General features: G+C 42.6%; 1 protein-coding gene across 1 annotated transcript in view; it reads left to right on the plus strand.

Moving 5' to 3' along the window:
• Positions 1 to 24,759, plus strand: part of Rsf1 (remodeling and spacing factor 1) — a 100,427-nt gene that overhangs the window by 46,101 nt on the left and 29,567 nt on the right. Inside the window, exons 3-5 of the mRNA XM_050154582.1 lie at positions 6,678 to 6,770; positions 9,489 to 9,694; positions 18,112 to 18,266. Of these exons, the coding sequence (XP_050010539.1) occupies positions 6,678 to 6,770; positions 9,489 to 9,694; positions 18,112 to 18,266 (454 nt within the window). The remainder of the gene's footprint in view (positions 1 to 6,677; positions 6,771 to 9,488; positions 9,695 to 18,111; positions 18,267 to 24,759) is intronic.

Consider the following 24,759-nt stretch of genomic DNA (forward strand, 5'->3'; position numbering starts at 1 on the left):
TGGATTTGAGGCCAGCCTGGTCTATAAGAGCTAGTTCTAGGACAGCTAGGACTGTAACAGAGAAAGTGCTGGAGAGATGGCTCAGTGATTAAAAGCACTGGCTGCTCTTCCAGAGGACCTGAGTTCAATTTCTAGTACCCACAAGGCAGCTCAATTGACTCACATATAGACATATGCAGGCAAAACACCACATTAAAAAAAAAAGACCTCCTAAGGGCTGAGGAGATGGGTCGGTGAGTAAGCTCTTACCCAGAAAGTTTGAAGACCTGAATTTGGGCCCCCAGAATTCACAGAAATGTCAGGTGCTTATGGCAACCTGCCTATAATTCCAGCCTTGGTAGGTGGAGACAGTCCCCAGGTCCAGCAGCTAGTGAGCTAGCCTTGTCAGCAGGCTCTGGGCTCGATGGAGAGACCCTGCCTTAGTGAAGGAGGATTCCTAGCAAGAACCTCAGTCTGGCTTTGACATACGCTCAGCACACATGTATGCGTCCCACCCACATGTATATTCACATACATGCAAACATGCATAAAAACATTTGTGTAATAAAATATACACACACACATAGGGAAATGGGGGAGGATAAAACAAACTGGGGAGGTAGCTTAGCAATTAAGAGCACTTGTTGCTCTTGCGGAGAAACTGGACTTGATTCCAAGTACATACCGAATGGTGGCTTACAGCCACCTACAATTCCAGTTCCAGGGGATTTGACATGTTCTTCCGACCTTCACGGACACTAGGTATGTATGTGATGTATATACATGCATGTAGTAGCAGTCATCACGTAAAATAAATCTTTAAAAAGTTTCAAAGGTGGGGGCAGGGCGCACGACTTCTAAAATTCAGCAGAGAAAAGACGCCCTTTCAGAGATAGACCGATGGTTCCCACCTGCTCCCAGGTACTTAGGGTGCAGCCCAGTTGCAATTTCATTAGTCAGGACTTTGTTTTGAGACAGGTTCTGTGTAGGCAAGGCTGGTCTCCGACTCGCTGCATAGCCAAGACTAGCCTTGAGCATCTAGCATACTCCCAAGGACTGGGATTAAAGTTGTTACCACCATACCTGGCAAAAAACAGTCTTAAGCCAGCAGTAAGATACCTTCTATACAATAAGGTATCTATTTCTAAGGCAGGGCTATGACAATGTTAGGCGGCAACTCAGTCCCTTCCACCTTCTTCAGGAGAATCTTTTGTGTCCTTGGACATCTAAAAGTCGGTTTGCTATATGACCTAGAAGCCTCACTTGTACAGGGACTCAGATACTTTTATGCCGATGGTTATTGCTGTGTTATTCACTAGAGTCTATGGGTGGAAACAAGATATTCATTAGAGATGCATTCTAAAGGAAAACCTGAGAAAGAGGAGCAGGGACAAGTGTTCTGTGATCTCATCACATGGACATTCTAGAGTAGGAACATTTATGTAATCTGAAAGTGGATTATAAGCTTGCCCAAGGCCGTGTGAGGTGAAAGGATTTCATGGTTAAGGCAGTTATTTGAGTTGTGAAATGGTGTGTGGGTGTGTCCGCACACTTGGAAATTCATGCCTGCATGTGTGTACGTTCATGTGGGGATCAAGGTTCATGTTAGATGTGTTCCTCAGTTGCACTTTCCACATTATTTTTTTAAAGTAGTCTGTTACTGAACCTAGAGTCACTCAGCTAGGCCGTGTCACCAGTGAATTTGGGAATCTGCCAGGCTGCCTCTCCAACACTGGGATTATGAGCGCCCCTGGCTTTTTTTTACATGAGTGCTGAGGTCCAGACACATGGCTTCATGCTTTCAAAGCTTACACTATTTCTCCACCCTAAGAAATGTTTAAAAATAAAAAGTAATAGTGGCTGCTCAAATCCTGAATAAAATGAATAAATTTTATTAATGTGGAATATATAGTTGAAAAGGTTTAAAAGGGTGAATTTTATCTTAAAACATGTTATATATAAAATAAATTTAATATACGTATATAAGCATCCACAATAAATAAAATCTAATATAACAGGCTTCTCTAGATTTAGCAAGACTCTTAGCTTCAAAATATTCACTTTTGGTGCTGGAAAGAGCTCAGAAGGGACAGAATCTCATCACCAAGGCTGTGACCGACCACTTGACACAGAGAACTAGCTTCTGAAAGTTGTCCTCTGGTCTCAGGATGCATACTGTGGTGCATGCATGTATGCATGGGTGCATGTACACACTCATGCACACACAGACACACAAATCATTAAATGTAAATACATCATCTGTAAAAACAAATCACTCTCAGACGCAGGACTAGCTGGGAGAGAGGGGACTGACAGGGATGGGAGGAGAATGGCAGCCGGTTAAAGAGAGGTCGATGTGGTCACAACGCATCACCTACCCTATGGTAAAGACAGTGGAACACAGCCCCTAAAGCAGTAGGTTATACACTTAGTTTGGGGGTTTGGGGAGATGGGAGGACCCAGGGTTGGTTCCCAGTGCCCACATGATTGCTCACGACTTGCAGCTCCAGTCTGGAGCTTCTGGAGCTGTGTTTGGTCTTTACGTGCACTGCAGGCACATGGCGGTGTGCATTCCTGCAGACAACACACTCATTTGTAGGAAATAAGATAGAATAAAACAAATGGTATTATGAAATGCATCATGTAAATATATAAAAGCATAATGAAATCTATTATCATATTAATATATGCTAATAACATTCCAAATTCACAATCATCCTGGACGTAGAACATAACATTAGAAGTGGTTTAGCTAAATGTGTGATTAATCCCCAGAAAATAAAATTGGGAAATTAAAATGAATCAATAATTAATAACTGTATTTACATCTTAAACATGTTCCATCCTCATGACTGAAGCTAGTATTGGAAAACAATATTTACCTACATTTTAAAGATTATTAGCATTTTTTTTAACCACCTCTTTAACTCCTGCTTGTGTCCTAATTGATTCTTCTTATGGCTTTCTAGAATTCTCTTCAGGTTTGCATGAATGTAATGGAGGCATGGCACAGCGAGAATGTGATTGGCACATTCCTTATCTTTTATTTGCCCCAAACCTCCATTTACAGAAGAAGAATCTGCAAGTACAAGTCCAACAGGTGATTGAGTCCACAAAGTCTCCCTGCTGTAGGGAGAGGCAAGCTTTGAATCAACTTAAGTGCTTTTAAACCTCTATGTAAGTCCAACCCTCCACCAGTAGACAGACAAAAGTGATCAAAATCAGGGCAAAAATTAGTGAAATGGGGTGTAAGAGAAGAATATAAAGGACCAGTGGAAAAAATGTGGGTTTTTTGTAGTTTTATTCTTAGGGTGTACGTGTGCACGTGTGCACGTGTGTGTAAGCCATTTTTGTGTGGGTGTCCATATAGGTCAGTGCCTCAGTTCACTTTGATCTCTCCTTGTCTGTCTCTGTCTTTCTGTCTCTCTTCTCTCTTCTCTCTCTCTCTCTCTCTCTCTCTCTCTCTCTCTCTCTCTCTCTCTCTCACACACACACACACACACACACACACACACACACACACACACACACACAAACAATAAAAGCAGTTTTTCTATGCTCCAGCTCCTTGATGGGTAAAATGTCACTACTGACAGCCTTGATCATCACACCCACCAACTGCTAACCTGTTTTCTGTTTCAGTGCTTTAGACATTCTCTATACCTGAGAATCTATAGAATCTTTTTGTAGGTATCCTTTGGTGTGGTTTCTTGCATTAGCCTTTTTTCCAGATTCATCCCGGCAGCCATATGTATATCATTTCTTTATTTTTGTTGTTGCTGTTTTGCTTTGTTTTCTCCGTTCTTTTTCTTTGCCGGGTGGGCAATGGGGATAGGTCTACAGCCTTCCCACTCTGCACAGCTGAGTCACATCCCCGGCTATATTCTGTCCTCGTCATGGCTCTGTAAATTTCCATTGTGTGGATTTGTTTTCGGTTCTTCTGTTGATATTTGGGTTGTTTCTACCTATTAACTCTTGGGAACAACAGTGCTCTTCCATGTTTTACTTTTTCTATTTAAATTCTTAGAGTTACTAAGAAGTGTACTAGGTAACTCATTGTTAGTGTTTGAGAAGCTAGCCGCCCGTCTAGCACTGTTGTAAACACCAGCACTGTTAGTACTGGGAGCTGGAGTGACACCTGTCCAGGCCCTGTGTCGCCTGTGCGTTTCCTTTAACAGCATCTGTCAGGCTTTTGTTTACTTTGTTACATTAATATAGACACATATATACAGAACAGCACTGTCAGAGTTGTGGCCTACCAGGAAGTGGGGAATTTATCCTTTTTGTGACGCTTTCGCCATTTTCTATGTAGTTCTTATCACAGTGTTTTCCTACATTGACCTCCTGGTTTGTTGTTGCTGCTGTTTTGTTTGTTTGTTTGTTTGTTTTTCCAGTTGGTAAAGATGGCACTAGGGAAGGCTGGGAAAGGGTAACCCTTCTAGGACGTCCATCCTAAGCTTATTCCTGGATTAAGAGGCCTGCTTGTGTGTTTCTGTTTTAGCCAATGCCCTGGCTCCAGAATAATTTCTCATCTTATTAGTTCTATTGCTCAGAGCTTTGTTTTTACTGTTTGTTTCCTAATTTGCAAAAAATAAAACAGTAAAAACGATAAATTGCATAATTGTTTTATGTCCACTTCACAGTCCCTAAGATCAATACTATTACTGTGTGTGGTGTTGAGCACTTGGAGGCAGAGGCAGGCATTGTCTGAGTTCAAGGCTAGCCTGGTCTACAGAGTGAGTTCCAGGACAGCCAGGGCTACACAGAAAAACCCTGTCTCGAAAACCAAACCAAACCAAACAAAAAGGATTATGATCATTATTATTCTTAGTCTCCTCTTATTGCTGAAAACAAATGACCGGATAAAAACCACTTGGTCAGAGAAGTCACACTCTTGGAATTCTTCAGAGGAATCTCTCCTAGCTTCTAAGGAATGAATCTAAACCAAGAATTCTCCTGTGATGATTGCAGAGAGTTTACTTCACTAGCTGTGTTGTGTGAGATCAGGTGTCTCTGTGTCGTGAAGGCTCTACTGAACCTCTGTGCAGATCACGTGCGTGATTGTCCCGCACTGCGCCCCCGTGTCTGCGCTCTGTGTGCTGGCACCCAGTTCACAAGCTTCGGGCAAGGGGGCTGGAGGTTAAAATACATAGACACACACAGACAGAGAGACAGCGACACGGGTCATTCTTGAATTCCCCAAGAATGCCCCCTTTAGCGGGGCGGTGGTGGCGCACGCCTTTAATCTCAGCACTTGGGAGGCAGAGGCAGGCAGATCTCTGTGAGTTTGAGGCCAGCCTGGTCTACAAGAGCTAGTTCCAGGACAGGCTCCAAAACCACAGAGAAACCCTGTCTCGAAAAACAAACAAACAAAAAAGAATGCCCCCTTTATTGTGTTCAGGGGCAGATTATATAGAGATAGCCATGCCCCAGCCAAACCCACCAGAAACCACTCTCCTGCCATCAGGAACTCCTGAAGGTCTCGTGCTCAGAACAGCTGTAGGCACTCAGATCAGGGGATTACAAGAAATTCAGGATCTGGGGGTCTCACTGCTCCCAACACGTGACCTCACACCCAGACCGCACTGACTGTCGAGTGGAATGTGTCCGTGTAACCTCTTCTATTCCTTACGTGGCTCTGATTAAGTGGGAAAAGAAACCTGACCCTCCCAAGGTCAAGTCTATCACCGAAGCCTTCAAATGCCTAGCAGTGGTGTTTGCACTGGTCACTGGTTTGAAGAGAGGCTCTGTTAACTGTAGTTATAGAGTCTGACTTGGTTGTGAACGTCCTTCTAGTGTTAGAGATAAACAGACTGCCACTCTTGCCTTAACAGAAATTCAGCCTTTAGAGAGATGATCAAATAACTATTCTCATGTGGAAAAATACCCGTAAAATACTTAAAGTTGTTGAATACGGTAGAAAACAGCAGAGATTATTTTTTTCAAGTTATTGTTGCTGCTTTTTAGATTTATTTATTTTTTATACATATGAGTGTTTTGCCTGCATATATGTATGTGTACAGTGTGTGTGCTTGGTGCCCTCTGAGATTGAAAGAGGGCATCAGATCCTTTGGGACTGGAGTTATAGTTGTTTGTGAGCCACCATGTGGGTGCTGGGAACTGAAATGGGGGCCTCTGTAAGAGGAGTAAGAGTTCCTAAGCTCTGAGCCATCTCTCCAGCACCAGGTTCTGTCTTAGTTAGTATAGGCATAGCATTAGTAAATGTTTCTGTGACTCTAAGCAGTATGAATTATAGTTGGAATTGGATTGGCATGTCATTTCTGAACTCTTTCCTCTATATATGTATATTAATAAGAATACAACATAATCATAGAAGACAACCAGTATTTATTGCCATTCAACTAGATGATCCTATGACAAAATGGCTAGGAAAACCAACCTAAATAAGGACAGATTTATTTTGGCTCTTGGTTTCAGAAGTTTTGGTGCACAATCTCTTGGCCCCACTGTCTCTGGGCCTGCAGTGAGACACAGCATCATGTCGGTGCGTGTGGTGCAGCAGTCTTTTTCATCCTCTGGGAAACAGGGATGACCGTATGCCTTTGAGTGACCAGCTTCTACAGCTAGCCCTCACCCACTCAACTAATAAGAGCTATTGGGGAGCATTCCAAATCAAAATATAACAAATGGCAACCAAAATTGTTTTCATGTATTAAGCTATTCATTTTGTCTTACAGATATGCCAAGAGTTTAACAGTACCTGGGCATGGGAGATGGAGAAGAAAGGCTATCTTGAGATGAGCGTGGAGTGCAAACTAGCACTCTTAAAGGTAATGCATGCGTTTTCTGTTGTAGTTATGTTTTTAAAGTTGACTTTAACCCCTAAATTACAAAGTAAAGAAAGCAAGACAGTTCAATGAGTAAACATACTTCCACCAAGTCTGACACCCCGAGTTTGCATCCCTGGGACCCCATGGCAGAAGGAGATGTGACTCTGTCTTCACATCGCACTCACATGTCTGCAAGTGCACCCACAAATAAGTGGATCAACACAGGTAACAACAGAGTTTGAAGGAAAAAGAAATTTAGTGTGAGTGCACACGTTGTAATCTCAGTAATTGGGAGGCTGATTCAGGAAGATCTTGAGTTTGAGGCCAGCCTGGGCTATTTCTTATATCCTAATAGAGGGCAGGAGGTGGACAGTAGGGTGGACATTTTATTTTTAGAGGAATAGTCTTGATTTTCAGTGTCTATTCTGGGCTGGGGAGGTAGCTTTGCAGATAAAGTTCTTACCTGACAAGCATGGGGATCAGAACTCAGATTCCCAGAACCCACTTAGAAGCCTACCTATAGTCCAGCCTTGGGAGGCAAACTGGACAGATGGTACTCCCGCAAAGCCTGGAGCACAGGCAGGGACCCTGACTCAGCAAAAAGTGGAGAAAAGTCTAAGAATCCAACTTCACATTAGCCACTGGCTTCCATGTGTAGGAACACACACACACACACTTGCAAAGAGTGCACATGCACACCACACACATAAAAGTCAGTTCTTGTCTTTACTATTTTTAAGGACTGTCTTTACAGTGTATCCAGTTTTAATTATTTCTGATTGGCGATACAGTAACAGAATAGGGAAGCAGTTGCTTTGGGTGTTTGGTTCACTGTTCCAGTTGTCGCCGTCGTCAATCACTATATACTACAGACTGTGGTAAATAAACAATAATAAAAATAACAAATAATTAATCATTAATAAAATTTTAAGTACTCATTGCTTTCCAGATAACTAAGTGCATGCCACTGTGTTAAAGCCTTCATGTAACCAAAAGTATTGTTAAAATGGATCATCTGAGTCTCAGCATAGGGTTGCTTTCACGCTTGAGTTTTCTTCTGTTTCTTTTTATTTCCCACTTACTAAGCCATGGTCAGTAGAGGGATGCGGCTGCTGGGAGAGAGTGAGTGACCTTTGTGACTGCCTCTCCACGGCACTGTATCAGTTGCATCCTTACTCGGGAGGCCTCAAGGGCTTTTGCAATTCTCTTTTTGTTCGTTTGTGATCCTTTTTTTGTTTGTTTTTTCGAGACAGGGTTTCTCTGTATAATTCTCACTCACTCCGTAAACCAGGCTGACCTCAAACTCAGAAATTCGCGTGCCTCTGCCTCCTGAGTGCCAGAATTAAAGGCGGGTGCAGCACTACCGCCTGGCTAAGTGATTCTTAATACACACCAGATGTGTATAAGACATGGCGAAGGAATAGCTGTCACTGTATTGTGAAATGCTATCTGCTCTTCTAGCTCACTGAAAAGCCTACAGGATACATAGAGCAGACCTTCTGAGCACCTGTGCACTTAGCACTTATATTTGTGGTGTGTCCAAATTTGTGTTTTTATTTGTCTGAACCTGGATTACTATTTTGTAAAGACTTGTCTTAAATTCTCAGGCTCAAGCAGTCCTTCTCCTACAGTCTTCAGAGTAAAGGGGAAAAAAAATTAGGATTTTAAAAAATACTTCCTAGAAACAAAACGTGTGAGAGTTTGCTCAGAAATGTTTAAGTGGAATGACACAGTGATTCAGCATCCCCCCTGCTGGGCGTGAGTCCTGTAGGAATGAAGCCAGCGCTAAACCCATACACGTGTTCTCATGTACCCTGCAGCAGTAATCACAATAGCGGTGAACCTTAGTGAATACGAAATGCATGGTGCACATAAACATAATGGGATGCTTTGTAGTCTGAAAACAAGTGCTGGTCTGTGGCTCAGGTCTGAAGACGTGAGCTCCATCCTGGGACCCACATGGTGGAAGGTGAGAACCTGTTCACACTTGTCTTCTGACCTCTACATGCAAGCATGGCACATAGGTGCCTTCCCACACACCTACAGAAAATAAGTCAAAATATAATTTAAAACATTTTTAAATCAGGAGGTTATTATATTTAGTAAGCCAGGCTCAGGAAGAAATTACACCATGTTCTCATTTTAACATAGAGCCTTAAAGAACACAGAATACACCCATGGTGAGCCCTGGTCAGTGGAGTAGCAGTCAGACTGGAGAGATTTGGGGTGAACTTACAAAGTCTCAATTAGCTGTGTTGAAGGTGATACTGGAAAGTGATTGTAATTACGTAGCTGAAAATAAGAGTTCTCCTCACAAAGTATGCTTGAACAAATCATTCTGCATTGTCTATAAACCATATATGTATGATTTTTATTTGCCAATAATATTAATTGAAAAAATGAGCTAAGATTTAAATAGAATGTTATACAATGGTATAATTGAAGCTTTTAGTGCACATAAACTTATCATTTTAGAAATATAATTTATATATAAGTGGTTGTTAAAACTCTACTCTTGTGTAAAATTAAAATGTTACATTCAAATTTGCCTATTTTGTTGATTATTTTAAGCAGATTCTACATAAGAAACTGGAAGAATAGTGCAGAACAAATGAACTGTGTGATCTTGCTGTGTCCCTGACCACTCCTGAAAGTGCATGATGCTTGTTGGAGAAGTGTTTGTATGGTATTTTAAACCACGGTGTAACTGTTTTTCAGTATCTCTGCGAGTGTCAGTTTGACGACAATCTTAAATTCAAGAACATAATTAATGAGGAGGATGCTGAGACTATGCGTCTCCAGCCAATTGGGCGGGACAAAGATGGCCTCATGTACTGGTACCAGTTGGATCAAGACCACAATGTCAGAATGTACATAGAAGAACAAGATGATCAAGACGGCTCTTCTTGGAAATGCATTGTCAGGTACAGGATCTTTACCTCTTCTCTATTGGAATGTGATCTGTGAGTCCAGAGCGGTCTTCTTCTTGAGGAGAATTGACAGATGAATATAAACAGCATCTCACTCCATATCAGGACATACACTTTTGCTCAAAATTTTATAATCTGAATGTTAATGAATAAAGTATATGCGTGGAAGAAAATATTCTTTGCTATGAATGTAAGGAAAGCATTGTTTAGTTCTCTGAGTATCTCAGTCTGAACAGTTTATCTGCAGTCTCTTTCTTGCAGTTCTGAAGAGTTTGCTTTTGTTCTATAGCCTTACATTTTTATTTCTCATTTGAATCTTACATCTTGAAATGTTTTGTCTTTTGTTTTTTTGAATAAGTGAGTGATGTCGAACCTATGCAGATTATGTTTGTGTTTTTAATTTTCTATCTTGCAGTTTCATCATTTATCAATATTTCACTAGTAGCCACATTAGTAATTTTAGAAATGTTGCTGATTGATAAGGTAGGAAAGGCTCATATATGCCTAACTGCTGGCTGTAAGGAGCTGCAGGACGTGAGCCTTCCCTGTTTCTGTTCTTAGCATGTTTTCATTAGTCATTACTAATCCATTCACAACATTCATTATTAGTAAAGTACAGCTTTTATTCTAAAGAATAAGTGTGCGTTGAGGGAATTCACAGGTGTTATTAGCAGGTACTGCACGGTTCTTTTTTTCTAGGTTCCTCAACGAAAGTAAGCGACAAACTCCTAAGACATAATGCATTCACGGTTGTTCTCTGTGAATGTAGACTTCATGTGTTCTGCTGCAAGGTGTACTGTTCTCCAGAGTAGTGTTGCATACTCAGAAAAAATATTCTCTCCTGCTTTGTATATCAAAAAATATATTGCCAGGCGGTGGTGGCACACGCCTTTAATCCCAGCACTCGGAAGGCAGAGGAAGGCAGATTTCTGTGAGTTTGAGGTTTGAGGCCTGCCTTCCAGGGCAGGCACCAAAAATGACAGAGAAACCTTATCTTGAAAATTCCAAAAAGAGAGAGAGAGAGAGAGAGAGAGAGAGAGAGAGAGAGAGAGAGAGAGAGAATATAGCACAGAAAAGTAATCATGTTTACTGTTCAGTTAAAACAATTTCTCATGCACACTGTTCAGTGTGTCCATGATGTGGTTATTTTACTTAATATGTGTATTTATGGAGCCATCTTTTACCACATATAGGCATATTCCCAACAGTTATGTTCCTGTCCTTCATTTAATTTTTGCATATGCTTCTGTGTATTAGTGGGCATGTATGTTGTATGTGTGCTTGCATGTGTGTGAGCACACCGTGTACATTAGTTGAGAATCTTCCTCAATTGCCTTCCACCTTGTTCATTGAGGCTGGATTCTCAGTTGAAGTCAGAGCTCTCCAGTATGGCTAGTATGGCTAGCCAGCTTCAGGGATCGCCTATCTCTGCTTCCTGAGTCTGGGATTCCAGGTTCTGGGATGCCATGCCCACTAAGCATTTCTGTGGATTCTGGCTGTGAAAACTCTGGTCTTCATTTTTTCCTGGCAAGCACTTTACCCACTGAACCATCTTCCCAGCCTTATGTTATGATAATGCTGCCTCCCTCCAAGCTGTTATGAGAACTATATGAAAGACTACACTGGGACCATATTGCATGCTCGGTGAACATTTGCTCTTTTCTTCCCTTTTTTTAAAAAAAGAATATGTCACATTAAAAATAAATTTCTTCATTATTGTATGTGTATGCGTGTGACACATGCATGTGCCACAGCTTACGTGTGGAGGTCAGAGGACAACGTTGGGGAGTTGGTTCTCTCTAGGGATTGAACTCTGGTCCTCAGGCTTACGCTGCACACAGTGGACCACAGACCCTTGCTCTTCCTTCAACTTCCTAACCCCAGACGTGACACTGGTGTCTTTGTTAAAGAAGTACTTAGCAGATGGTTAAAATTCTCGTAGTGTTTCTCGTCCCATTTCAGCCATAACTAACTTCATTTCTAGTTGCTTCTGGCTTCAGAAAACAAGGACCAGCTGCTGGGGATGTGGCAGTTCCTTGAGTGCTTCTTCAGATGCCCAGTCTTGCATTCAGTCTTCAGCGCTTACATAAACAAACCTGGGGCACACTTTCTTATTAGCCTAGCTGGAAACGGGAGGGTCAGAAATTCAGGGTTATCCTTGGCTACACCGTATATTTAACGCCAGCCTGGGCTACGACTTTGTCTCAAAAAAGAATATGAAAATCACACAGAACCAAAACATGAAAACCCAAAACTAAACCAAAATTACCTTTTCATGTGTTAGTCTCTATTTCTGGTAAACATGGAAGAATGTGTCTACAGTCTGTGTACAGAAGGAGCGCCCATGAAGAATCCTTGAGCAGTTTTCTCCTATTGACTGTAGGGATTTGTTGAGTAAAGTTGTAGCAGGTTGTATTTAGCCTTTATGAATGAATAAATTGATGTTGGCTAGCCTTGAACTCACTGGGACTGTCTGCTGCCTCCTGAGTGATGAGATTAAGAAGGCATGTGCCGCCAGTCCCACGTGTGTTATTAATCATTGTGTTCAGGAGCTCTGACCACACAAATGTAGACATGTTTGGACCATTCAGAAATACTGAGTGCAGTTACTGATGTCTGCTAATCCAGGTTTAAACATGTGGTGAACATAGGTTTCTTTACTTCATTAGGCGGACTTGGTGGGCACTTGAGGGCAGTGAGTAGCTTCGCTAGGATTCCTAGCCGGGTTCTATGCATCTGTGAAGTCTCATATGTTGTATAGAGTGTATCTTTTGGATAAGATTGGTTTTCTTCAGTTTTTGTTTTTTTCCAGACAGGGTTTTTCTGTGTTGCTGTGGCTGTCCTGGACCTCACTCTGTAGATCATCTGGCCTTGAACTCTTAGAGATTTACCTACCTTTGCCTCCCTAGTGTTAGGATTAAAGGCATGTCCTGCCACTATCTGGCTTCTTCAGATTCTTAATGTCAATGAGATGCTTGTGACATGGTGTTTTAACCAGCTTGTAACTTAGTGACTCGCTGGAGCTACTGTTGGTAAAGGTTGTGAACTGTCTGGTCTCCTAAGTCTTTCATATTATGAATATTAAATATGAAAATGTATTTTAGGTTTTTTCAAAAAGTTACCACTTTGGCCACGTGTGGTGTAGCACACACCTTTAATCCCAGCAGAGACAGGCAGATCTTTATGAGTTTGACACCAGCCTGATTTACACAGTGAGTGGAAGGACCCCTAAGGGCTCTGGACAGAGTCCCTATCTCAAGACAGGAGATTGCTTGGTCTAGGTAAATGGTTGATTAGTAGAGTGCTTGCCTACCTCACGGGAGGCCTTGGATTTGATACCCAGCACATTCTCCCTCCCTAAAAATGTATTACTGGGTGACTGGGGATATACGTTCCTGAAGGCTACTTGCATAGCAGGTGTGAAGTCTTCAGTTCAACCACCACTAACAACCTGCACTAACCACATAATATGTATAATTAATATATATTGGGCTCACAAAATAATGTGAGGTATACTCTTGATCCTGGTAATACCTGGAATGTAGTTAAGTTCTGATCTCAAACCTGAAGAGAAAAATACTTAGCACAATAAGCTCATTGTGGGAAGAACACTTAATTGATTAGGGAAAATATTAATTGAAAGATGTAAAGTATTGATGCAGAATAAGATGTCTCTCTTTTTTCTTTCTTTCTTTCCCTTTTTTTTTTTTTTTTTTTTTTTTGGTTTTGCCACCACTGCCCAGCAAGATGTCTCTCTTTAAACATATAAAGGATTAATTGGGGGAAATCTGTGGTGGATTGAAAAGGCTGAGATCACGGTGCTGAGCTGAGTTCTGGAGAAACAAGAGCACTTACTTTTACATTAGAGAGAAGTGACTGTCTGTGGCTGATAGGTGCTGTCAGGGTTTTCTAACTAAACCTGGCTTATGCAAAGTGAGTCTTAAAAGAGGCACTGATCTTAGGGACTCGGGCCATGAGGGAAAGCAAGCAGAGTACAATTTTGGCTTTTTTGTTTCTTAGGCCACACTTAGGTTTTTTCTTAACTAGAGGAAATGAAAGGCTAGTTTCCTTTACTTGAACCAGATTCTTTAAAGTAGTACTTTTCTCTTGCTGTTGTTTGAATAACTTTTTTTTAAATATTTATTTATTTGTTATGTATACAATATTCTGTCTGTGTGTATGTCTCCAGTCCAGAAGAGGGCACCAGATCTCATTACAGATGGTTGTTAGCCACCATGTGGTTGTTGGGAATTGAACTCAGGACCTTTGGAAGAGCAGGCAATGCTCCTAACCACTGAGCCATCTCTCCAGGCCGTTGAATAACTTTTGTTTTGTTTTTTGAGACAGGATTTCTCTGTGGGACGGTCCTGGCTGTCCTGGAACTCACTCTTGTAGACCAGACTGACCTCAAACTCAGAGATGCACCTTGCTCACTGTTTTTTTTTTTTGTTTGTTTGTTTGTTGTTTTTTTTTTTTTTTTTCCCCGAGACAGGGTTTCCCTGTGGCTTTGGAGCCTGTCCTGGAACTAGCTCTGTAGACCAGGCTGGTCTTGAACTCACAGAGATCCACCTACCTCTGCCTCCCGAGTGCTGGGATTAAAGGCATGCGCCACCGTTACCCGGCTTGCTCACTGGTTTTGAAGTTTTGCTTTGGAATCTAAAATCACCGTTGAACTTGAAAGGCCCCCAGATACCCTGTGAGCAGCCGAAGGTTATGTTGCTGTGAAGCTGGGTGTTGGTGTACAGCACCATCCATCAACTGTGGCGTTGAAATGAGAGAACCCAAGAGTATAAGGATGACTTTCTGAAACTCTGTGCCAAGAAACGGTGATGAGAAGTTACAGGAGAGAGCAGACAAATGATGGTCTTGCTCGTGTAGAAAGGGCCCATCCCTCAGAGTGCCCCTGCCACTTAGTGCTGTGCGACCCCATAACTAAGGGAAGCTCAGGACTGGTGAGAGTTGACGGGCTGACTACAGAAACACAAGGAAAGACTAAGAATTAGTGTCTGAAGATCTGATCATGAGCTATCAGAGTTTCTTGGTGGACCTGTCCATGCCTTGCTGTTGCTGATTTCTGTGGGACAAGTCTCCCTGCTGGGCAGTCTGTGGTTCTGTAGCGCATGCTCAGAATGTGACTCAGTACTCGCTGCTAGGGGTTCGCTCTACTCTGGTTCTAACAAAAGGCAAGGGTTACTACAGACATCTCTTCTCATTTGTTTTAAAAAGAGTTTTCTTTACAGTAGCTCAGGCTCATATGACAAACCTGGACTAGATGATGACCACAAATTTTTAGTATTCATTGACAATTATTCTGCTTATTCTAGTTGAAATTCTCCACAAACCCGCCCCTCGTGCCATGCCCTGTCCTCTAAATGGAACTTCATAGTTCCGTCCTTAGCTGAAGAATAGGACTTTTCTTTTTAAGCCACATTAACAGCAGCTAACAGAATCGTAAGTGTGCAGAATGTCTTCAAAAGGGCTTCCTTCCTTCCTTCCTTCCTTCCTTCCTTCCTTCCTTCCTTCCTTCCTTCCTTCCTTCCTTCCTTCCTTCCTTCCTTCCTTCCTTCCCCTCTCTCTGTCTTTGGCTCTCTTTCAACAGGGTTTCTCTTTGGCTGTCCTGGAACTTGCTCTGTAGACCAGGCTGGCCTCGACCTCGCAGACATCTGCTTATCTCAGTCTCCCAAGTGCTGGGATTAAAAGTATGTGCCACTACTGCCTGGCCAAAAGGTGTTTAGTAAACAAACTCAGGACATGATAACCCATGCCTTAAATTCTAGCACTTTAAAGATAGAGGCGGAAAGATTAGAAGTTCAGGGATATCCTGGGCTTCATAGAGTTTAAGGCCAACCTGGATCCATGAGACTCTGTTGCCAAGAAGTAACAAAGGAAGAGACTTTGTATAACTTCCATGCTGTTACAGCACGTGGAACACAGCAATTAAAGACATACTTGTGCTGACTCAGTGCAGGTTCTACTCTCCAGCTGTATGGAGTGGTGGTGATGCTCAGCATGGGGATTCTGCTTATCAAGGAAAATAGCTTGAAAAAGTGCTCAAATTATCTCATGCATATGATGTGTTTTGCCTGCGTATATGTCTGTGCACCACATTTGTGCCTGGTGTGAAAAGAAGCCAAAAAGGAAGCATCAAATTTCCTGGAACTAGAGTTACATGTGGTTGTGAGCCATCGTGTGGGTGTGTTAGGAATCTCACTGGGTCCCCGGAAGAGCAGCCAGTGCTCTTAACCACGGATTCTGCTCCAGCTCCTCTCCATCAGTGCTTCCTTCTTACAGTGACAAATCAAGCAGGAAACAGTGTGAGGCTCTTATAGTAAGCTGGAAGAAATAGATAACAATTTTTTAAACATCAACACTGAATTTCCAGTTATTCATTCATTAGCCCCTGATAAAATAAACTGTGAACCACCGTGACATTGGCAATGGTGGTGAAGATGATGTTAGTAACCACAGAAAAAATGTTTGCACATTGTAGGGGGCTTAGAGCCATATGCACTCATAACAAAAGAAATGTCCATCTAAAAGTCAGATTTCTAAGATGAAACGATCATGGAAGAAACTTTGTGTGTGTGAATTTGCATTGGTTGGTGCTTAGTGAGTGCGTAGAAGGGCAGGGGACAGCACCCTCGGCTGTTGATCCTCCAGTACTGTCTCCTTAGTTTATAAAAGAATTCGTCACTAGCCTAGAGCTAGGTTCTCTGACCAGCAAGCCCCAGGAAGACACACATATATTTCTTCTCTTGCTCTAGGGTTATAAGTGTGTATCACCATACCCAAACCTACTGACATTGATGGAACAGAACTCAGTCCTTATGCTTGTAAGACAAGCACATCACTGAATAAGTTATCTCAGCAGCACTTGGGAAATTTTGGGAGGAATTGGGTTAACGTATGTTTTCGTGGGCATCCTCCTCAGTTTCTGGGCCTGTGGTAAGAGAGCATCATGGTGGTATGAACACGCCATAGAGTGTTATCTGAGGTGTCTATCCTGCCTGGTTCCTGCAATCATTAAGTCCCAAAGAAATCACACAGAGGTCTATATTAGTTATAAACTGAAAACTGATTGGCCCATTAGGTCAGGTTTCTTATTAACTCTTATAACTTATATTAGCCCATTATTCTTGTCTATTCTCGCTACCTTTTTCGGCAAGGCATTCACATCTTGCTTGCTCGTGTGTTTGGATCACGACTGTAGAATAAGCTTTCCTCTTCTCAGGGTTCTTTTGTTCTCATCGCCCCGCCTCTACTTCCTGCCTGGCTACTGGCCAATCAGCGTTTTATTAAAATACAGTTGACAAGGTAAAGACCATTGTCCCACAGTAGAGGCCGTTTCTCTCATTCTGGACAGCATGCGGAGAGGGGCTACAGGAAGGCACCAGAGCAGGCTACACAGCGCTCCACTGCATACTCTGAGTGACCAGCTGCCTGCTTCCTGCCACCTCCCAGTAATGCCATCACAGTAGGACTTTAAGAAAAAATTAACCCAGAGATTAGATCATAACCAAACCTGCCATGGGTTGCTATTAAGTGGCTGATATTGGCACTCTGGAGTCCTCTTCTGCCGCCCGTGTCCCTGAACAGTCACTGGAGTATAAGAAAATAATGATTTATCGGTAGCATATAAACTCAGACAAGTATAATGTTGATGTTTAACACCTGCAGATTGCCCACATGGTAGAGATGGTAATGTCTTTACTTCCTGTCGGCACAATACACACTGTATTTAATACGATAAATTACTGAAAATACTGTGTAAAGTTACCTACAGATTATATTTCTAGGGTTTGCATGATACAGAGTCTGGGGAGTCTAGGGTTTGCATGATACAGAGTGGGTGAGTGCTTCCTGCCCATGTGTGAGGACTGGAGTTCAGATTCCCAGCATCCATGCAGGAGCTGGACCAGTGGTCAGTGTCCGTAACCCCACCACTGGTGTGGGGATGGGGCACGGGGCAGAGATAGATGAATCCCTGGACCTATATAGAAGAAGGCATGGAAGGTGACTAAGGAGAAAACCCAACATACCACACAGAAAGTGAAATGTCAAAAGAGCCACGAGCAGGGTTTACACTGCTTCCTTAAAGACTATAGAATCCTTAGGAGGGGCCGCACTCTGACTCGTTTAATGTTGTAGTGTCGTTGTTTCCATCCAGTGTCGTATGGTGCCGTTCTATTCAGTAAGGAAAATGTAATTTCTGTGGGATGAAGTACATTTTAATGAATGTTCTTTTCCAAATACTTAGCTTTAGAGTCTGGGTTTTGTTAGGACTGCTCCTGGGCCTTTGATGTTCTTAACTGTGTTGTTCTCCCACCCCATTTTAATGTCCAGTAGGTGTTGTTCACAATTCACTAGACTCAGAAAGATTTTTATGCTGTCTTATTTTCTCCCTTGTTTAGAAATCGAAACGAGTTGGCTGAGACTCTTGCACTCCTGAAAGCACAAATTGATCCTGTACTATTGAAAACCTCTAGCCAACAGGAAGACTCTTCCCGGGAAAGTCCCACTCTAGAGGATGAGGAGACTAAAAAAGAGGAAGAAACACCTAAACAAGGTTTTTTTTTTGTGTGTTTTCTTTTGCTTTCTTTTGTAATCTCTTCTATTTTCTGCTCCTCCACCAAACTATGTGCTCCCGAATTTTACCTCAGTTTTTCCAATTGAGAGCCATCCTGTAAAAGACTTTATTTCGAAAGAGGGAGAAAAAGAAATGTTTGCTCTTTCGGACATTTAAGAAATATAAATGAAATATGTTCAAATCATTAATGCAGTGTCTTACTGATTTGAGAATCTTGATAGGTGTGGTGCCGCTCACCTGTGCGCTACACACTTGGGAGGCAGAGGCAGGAAGTGCTGAGTTCTGAGCTGGCCTGAACCAAACTGAATGCTAAGATGTTTATTGAACTTGTTGGTCAGAGTGAGGAAAGCTGTATCAGAGGCTTGACAGTTTTAATCATTTTTAGGTTTATAGGGTCTGGGGCATTCAGATCCTACATTTATTGACATCGTGGTCCTCCATCACTAGATATCTGACCACGTTAAACATTACGTCCCTGTGTTCTCTGTCTGCAGCCCTGGATTCTGCTTTCTGTCTTTATGGATTTGATTACTGGTCCCCTTGTTTCACTTCATGTGCTGTCTTCAGGCGTCCACGTTAATACACGCGTCATGGTTTCCTCTCTCTTTAAGAATGAGTAATAATTCACTGTGTATGCTCCACATTTTGTTCGTCCTTCCTCCTTCAGGCTGTTGTGAATAACCCCTCTGTGGACGTTCTAATACAGGTCCCTCTGAGCTTGTACATGCACTACATGCCCACAAGTGAAATTGATGATAATACTGCTTCATTTTTGGACGCTTGCCATACTATTTTCATTTTCTTTTCCTTTCTTCTTGAGATAGGGTCTCACTATGTAGCTCTGGCCGCCCTGGAACTCACTCTGGAGATCAGGTTGGCCTCAAACCCACAGAGATCCACCTGCCTCTGCTTCCTCAGTGCTGGGATGAAAAGTGTGCGTCCCTACTGCCCGACTTTAGTTGTGTTTTTATTGTTAATGCTGGGGAAAAAAGCTTGCGTGCCCTGTCGTGTGTTCTTCCATGTGTTTTACAGTGTGTTTTTTCTTTTCTTTGATGATTTGGAGAAAAGATCCATAAAATAAATCCCTATATATAGGAAACATTGCTTGAAAACAGACAATTAAGCTTCCTTATAGTGAAGTGCTATTTCTGTAGTGAAATTCTACTTATGCTCATTTGACCATTGTTCCTATGATTTTGAGTTCTGGTGGTAGTTTTACTAGTTTGCTGCACTTTTACAGATAGCAGATACTTGGGCTGCTTTGTTATTTGTTAAGGTGTAATAATTTTGAAGTACACCTTTGTATTCTAGAGGGTTTGTTGTTTTGCTTCTTTTAGCAGCTCGCTCTTAAGCATTAGTTCTGGTTGTTCACTTTGGTCATCCGTCCATTCCATGTATTTGTTTATTTCCACCCACAATAAGAAAATCAAAGGGGTTGGACATGGGCGGCACACACTTTTAGTCTGGGCATTCAGCTGGGGCTACATACTGAGACCTTGTCTCAAAAAATAAAAAGATCCCTGAGGGGGCTGGAGAGATGGCTCAGTGGTTAAGAGCACTGACTGCTCTTCCAGAGGACCTGGTTCAGTTCCCAACACGCACATTACAGCAGCTCACATCTTTACGCCAATACATAGTAATAATAATAATAATAATAATAATAGTAATAAAAATAATAAATGAAAAAAATGACTCATTCTTTCAAAAAAGTTAAAGGAGATGGCTGAACACAGTGGCTAACAGCCATCTGTAACTTTAGTTCCGAGATATGTAGTGTGCAATTCCAACTTGAGGACACTGGGCATACACATGGTCCACGGATATATATGCAGACGAAACACCCATGCACAAAAAAATAAAAGCCACAAAAATTATGGGTGAGAGCAAAGTAGAATTTTGTGTGTGTGTGTGTGTAGCGCTGGCTGTCCTGGTACTCGCTCTAGCCACCACAATGGCCTCTCACAGAGATCTGCCTGTCTCTGCCTCCTGAGTGCTAGGATTAAAGGTGTGAGCCACCACACCCAGCTGCAAAATAAAAATTAACAGGTGTAGGAGGCTTTAAATTTGATTTCTTTAAAAAACATTTTAATTTATGAGGCTGGAGAGTTGGATCAGCAGTTAGGAGTACTTGATGCTCTTCCAGAGGACCCATAGTAGATTCACAGCAGCCGTGTTGGGTCGCCGGTGCTCATGTGCACACACCTTCTGCCTCCCCCACCCAATCCCACACAAGCTTACAAAATCAGTTGTGAAGGTTTTTATTCTCGCAGGAAGGACAGGGGTGCCACTTTGTGAATATGGAGGTCGAAGGACAGCTCTGAGGAGTTGTCTCTCTACCTTTACACAGTTGTGGGGGTTTCGAACTTGGGTCACTAGACCTGCACAGCAACGTTCTTGCCTGCTGAGCCTTTATGCTGGATGATTAGTTGTGTAGTTTAAAATTCAAAGCAAATTATTACTTTGGTAAAGTTTTTTATTAATTTTATTAGTGTGTGGGTGTGCACACGTGCCAATGAATGTGTGCTCTGCCAAGCTCTTGTCGACCTTTCCTAGTGTACAATTCAAAAATTCCTCTGTCGGGCTCAGAGCAGAGTGGGGAAGTGATCTACAGGAGCGCTCGCCGTCCCCTTGAGGACATTGCTGGTACTGTATTGACTGTAACTATTGATGCCCATTTGCTAAGAACCCATGTGGTGCTGGCCCACTTGTTCGAGTTCTGCATGGGAGGGCAAGGCCTGTAGACGCTGTTTCTCCTTCCTTCCAGACAGCTGTTCCCAAGCACTTCTCAGCACCTGCTGCTGTTGTGCATCCTAGCAAAAAGGAAATGGCTCATGGGAGAGGACTCTCTGGAGGGAGCAGAGGAGCAGGATATTGGAGTTCTGGTCTCTGCTCTTTCATGGCACCTAAGTAGAGCGCAGTGGGGAGTACCCGAGCTTAGGCGAGATTCTAGGATCAGCATCATGCACTGCAGAAAACAAAGACAGAATCAACAGAACTTTTCTGTGTGTCTCATCCCGACAACAGAATGTTTATTTTTAAAGGTTTCTCTTTCTCCTTTCTGAAATGAGGTCTCTTTGTTGAAATAGGAGTAGCGGGGCTGCGTCCCCAGCACCCCAGCCGCCTGGCTAGCTCTTGCCCGAAATAACAACACACAAATTGTATTCTTTTAAACACTGCTTGCCCATTATATCTAGCCTCTTCTCGGCTATCTCTCGCACCTTGACTAGCCCATTTCTAATAATGTGTGTAAGCACCCCAAGGTGCGCTTACCGGGAAGATTCTAGCCTACATCCATCCTGAGTCGGAGCTTCATCGCATGTGTCTCTGAGCGCAGAGCTATCTCGTCTACCCGGGAGAGCTGAGCATGGCGTCTCTGCTCCAGAGCAGAGCAGAGTCTGAGCTCACTTCCTCTTCCTCCCAGCATTCCATTCTGTTTACTCCTCCCATCTTCCTCCTGTTTACTCCTCCCACCTATGTTTTAACCTATCAGGGCAAGCGGTTTCTTTATTTAATTAACCAATGAAATCAACAGATTGATATATGACACTCCCACATCATCTCTTACTGTATTATCCCAGCTAGCCTAACTCTTGGACTCAGTTTGCTCCCAAGAAAATGTTTCTTATTCATTTAGTTTTATAAATATTGGGCATCTTCTATGTACGAATCATAGTTTCTTACAAGGAAGCACCATAAATCAATCACACTGAAACCTACACTATAGTGGATAAAATAACTAATTGTATGCCTTTTACTCGAGCCTGTTTTGTTCTAAAATGAGTTGTATAATACTGAATTGCATAACCTGCAGCATAAACTTTATTAGTTAAACATTGCTGTAAGTTTTCAGGGACTCAAGTGAGTATCAGAATTATAGGTAATGCTGCAACTTACGTATGTTACGTAAAGTTTTTCCATACAGGTCAGTTTTAATTTAGATTATGGACAGTGAAGAGATAAGAAGCAGTAAGAGAGAACCCTGGAGCAATATGCTGAAGTGAGTCACGTGAATATAACCTTGGCTTGCTCACCCTGCTCCTCTGCAGGACCTTTTTCCTTTAGGATTGTCCTTGAATGGTAGCTGAGGCCCCAGATAGGAAAACCACAGATAAGGGGAGCCTACTAGATATAATTACTTCATTTTTCTAGGGCTTTCCTTAGGTTACCTAGTCTGTTTTGGTCAACTCAGTATTCTAGCTGAGACTGTGTGTCCAGAGGTCAGTGCTGTTTCTCCACTTAACTCTTGAGATAGAACCTCTCGTTGAGCTGGAGTGGCTGCCGAGCAAGTACCAGTGGCACTTTGGGATCTGCTGCTCCAGCTGTGGGATGAGGGCAGATGCGACAGGGCCCGGGTTTTCCATGGCTGCTGGTTGCGGGAAACTTTACCTAGACTGAGCCCTCTCTTCCCAGCTGTTCTGTGCCTGGCGATGCAGCGACTGTGATGGGACCCTGGGTGAGAGGAGAGAAATGTAGCTTTTAGTTGGTCACTTTACCCTCTTGGGTGTCAGCACACATTGCTGTGGACTCGGTAGAAGTGTGAGCAGCCTTCAGCAGCGAGTGATACAGTTGCAGTCAGAAGGCAGGGCATGACAAGGTTTTAAAAGTGTGGTTGTAATTTGGAAATTAGGCAAAAAAGAGGAGATGGTGGATCAGCACTGGAGAGAATTTCGAAGCCATTCTTATCAGTCAAGTAGATCTTTAATAGTTGGTCAAATGGCCATCCTTTAGACTTGCCCTCAGCAGGATGATGCAGCATTTCTGTTTAGTGGGTGTTAAGGAGAAGCATATTATTATAAGCTTGTGCACAAACCCAAAAATGACAGAAAATAGCTTTGAAAATTTACCAGCAACTGAATACTTACGTAATCAGAATTGTATTTGACAAATGCTCAATTTTCTTAAGGGTGCTGTCCGTAAGCTCCCCGCCTCCCTCGGCCCAGCATCTCCTGCTGCCGCCTCTGTCTTCAGGTCTCACCTTCACCTTTTCCTGTTCCTGGCCTAATTGTGCAGGCCCTGGCTCCGATGCTGTGAAAGGCCTGATTATACTCTGAAGTGAGCCTTTTGATCCCCTTTTCAATTGGCCACTTGTATTGGGGCCATGCACAGCACATGCTTTTAGCTGTCTAATGGCTGAACTTTAAATTCCAAATGATGGTGGACAGAAAGCTAAGGTTCTGGTCCTGTTCAAGTTGTTCAGAGTGCAGTCCATGTGTTTAGGTGGTGTACTCCTGGGAGGTTCCAGTGCCTATAAAGAAAACAGTACCACTTAGTGCCCATTTTACTCTCCGTTATATACAGTGTTCTAATTTGGAAGGCACAAAAAAAAAAATGCTAGCCTTGAGCTTGCAATCCTCCTGCCTCATCCTCCCAAGTAGCTGGTATTTTATAGGCCTGCACCTGACTTTAGACCATCATATTCACAGCAGAAACGAGATACCATAGTAATGCTTGAATAGCATGACCTTAGCATGGAGTAAGCCTCCATAATGCATGAGGGTAATCATGGCACCCTAGGCGACAACCAGATCTGGCCTGCCACCTGTTATACTGATTAATGAGTTTGTAAATTTTTGAAACTAGGCAGAGAGGTGTGCATTGATAATCCTAGCACTTGGAAAACTGAAGCAGGGAGTTTGTTCTGTACAGTGACCTCCAAGCCCTCCTAGATTACATGGTAGAACTATCTCAAAACAGAAGAGAACAATCTGTTTGTTGTCTGCGCCTGGGTCTTTCCTAAGCAACTCCATGGCAGAGGTCACAGATGTGGATCACTGCCCAGCTGTTAGTTCCTTTTGGTTTTGTTGTTGTTGTTCTTTGAGGCAGGGTTTCTCTATGTAACTGTCCTGAAGCTGGAATTTCAGGTGGCTGGTTGTTGTCTGCTGTGTGGATCCTGGAAGTCAAACCTTGATTCTCTAGAAGAGCAGGCAGTTCACTTAACTGCTGAACCATCATTCCAGTTTTACCCATCTCTACTAACCCCTCTTTGTGTTGAAATTACATTTATTGTGCGCGTGTGCACGCATATGCACACACTGTTCAGATATGGAGATCAGAGGACAGCTTGCAAGAGGTGGTTCTCTTTACCGTGTGAGTTTTGGGGTTTGAACAAGGTCATCGAGTGCCTTTGCCTGCTGAGTCATCTCACCCCCCAGTAGTGTGCCTGTTTATGTCGTCTAGATGACTGCAAAGTTAGTTAAGTACATGAATACTAGATCTGGAGGGATGCCTTTGAGCAGGTCCAATTTGTATTGTTCTCCTGTGATTTGTTTTTAAGTCCCAATTGTCCATCTTGAAAAATGTTCAACATACTTTGTTTGTTTGATGTGTGAAATGAGACACTTCCAAGTTAATGTAGTAGCAATGTAGGGCTAATTGTTATCATTTAATTACAGGTTAGTATTAATAGGAATGGTCTCTCAGTATGTGTATATGGGGTTTAGTACTGATAACATTATATTGAAGGAAATTCCTT

Source organism: Alexandromys fortis, unplaced genomic scaffold, assembly GCF_014885135.2.
Source record: "Alexandromys fortis isolate MF-2015 unplaced genomic scaffold, M_Fortis_MF-2015_v1.1 scaffold_77, whole genome shotgun sequence".
NCBI lineage: Eukaryota > Metazoa > Chordata > Mammalia > Rodentia > Cricetidae > Alexandromys > Alexandromys fortis.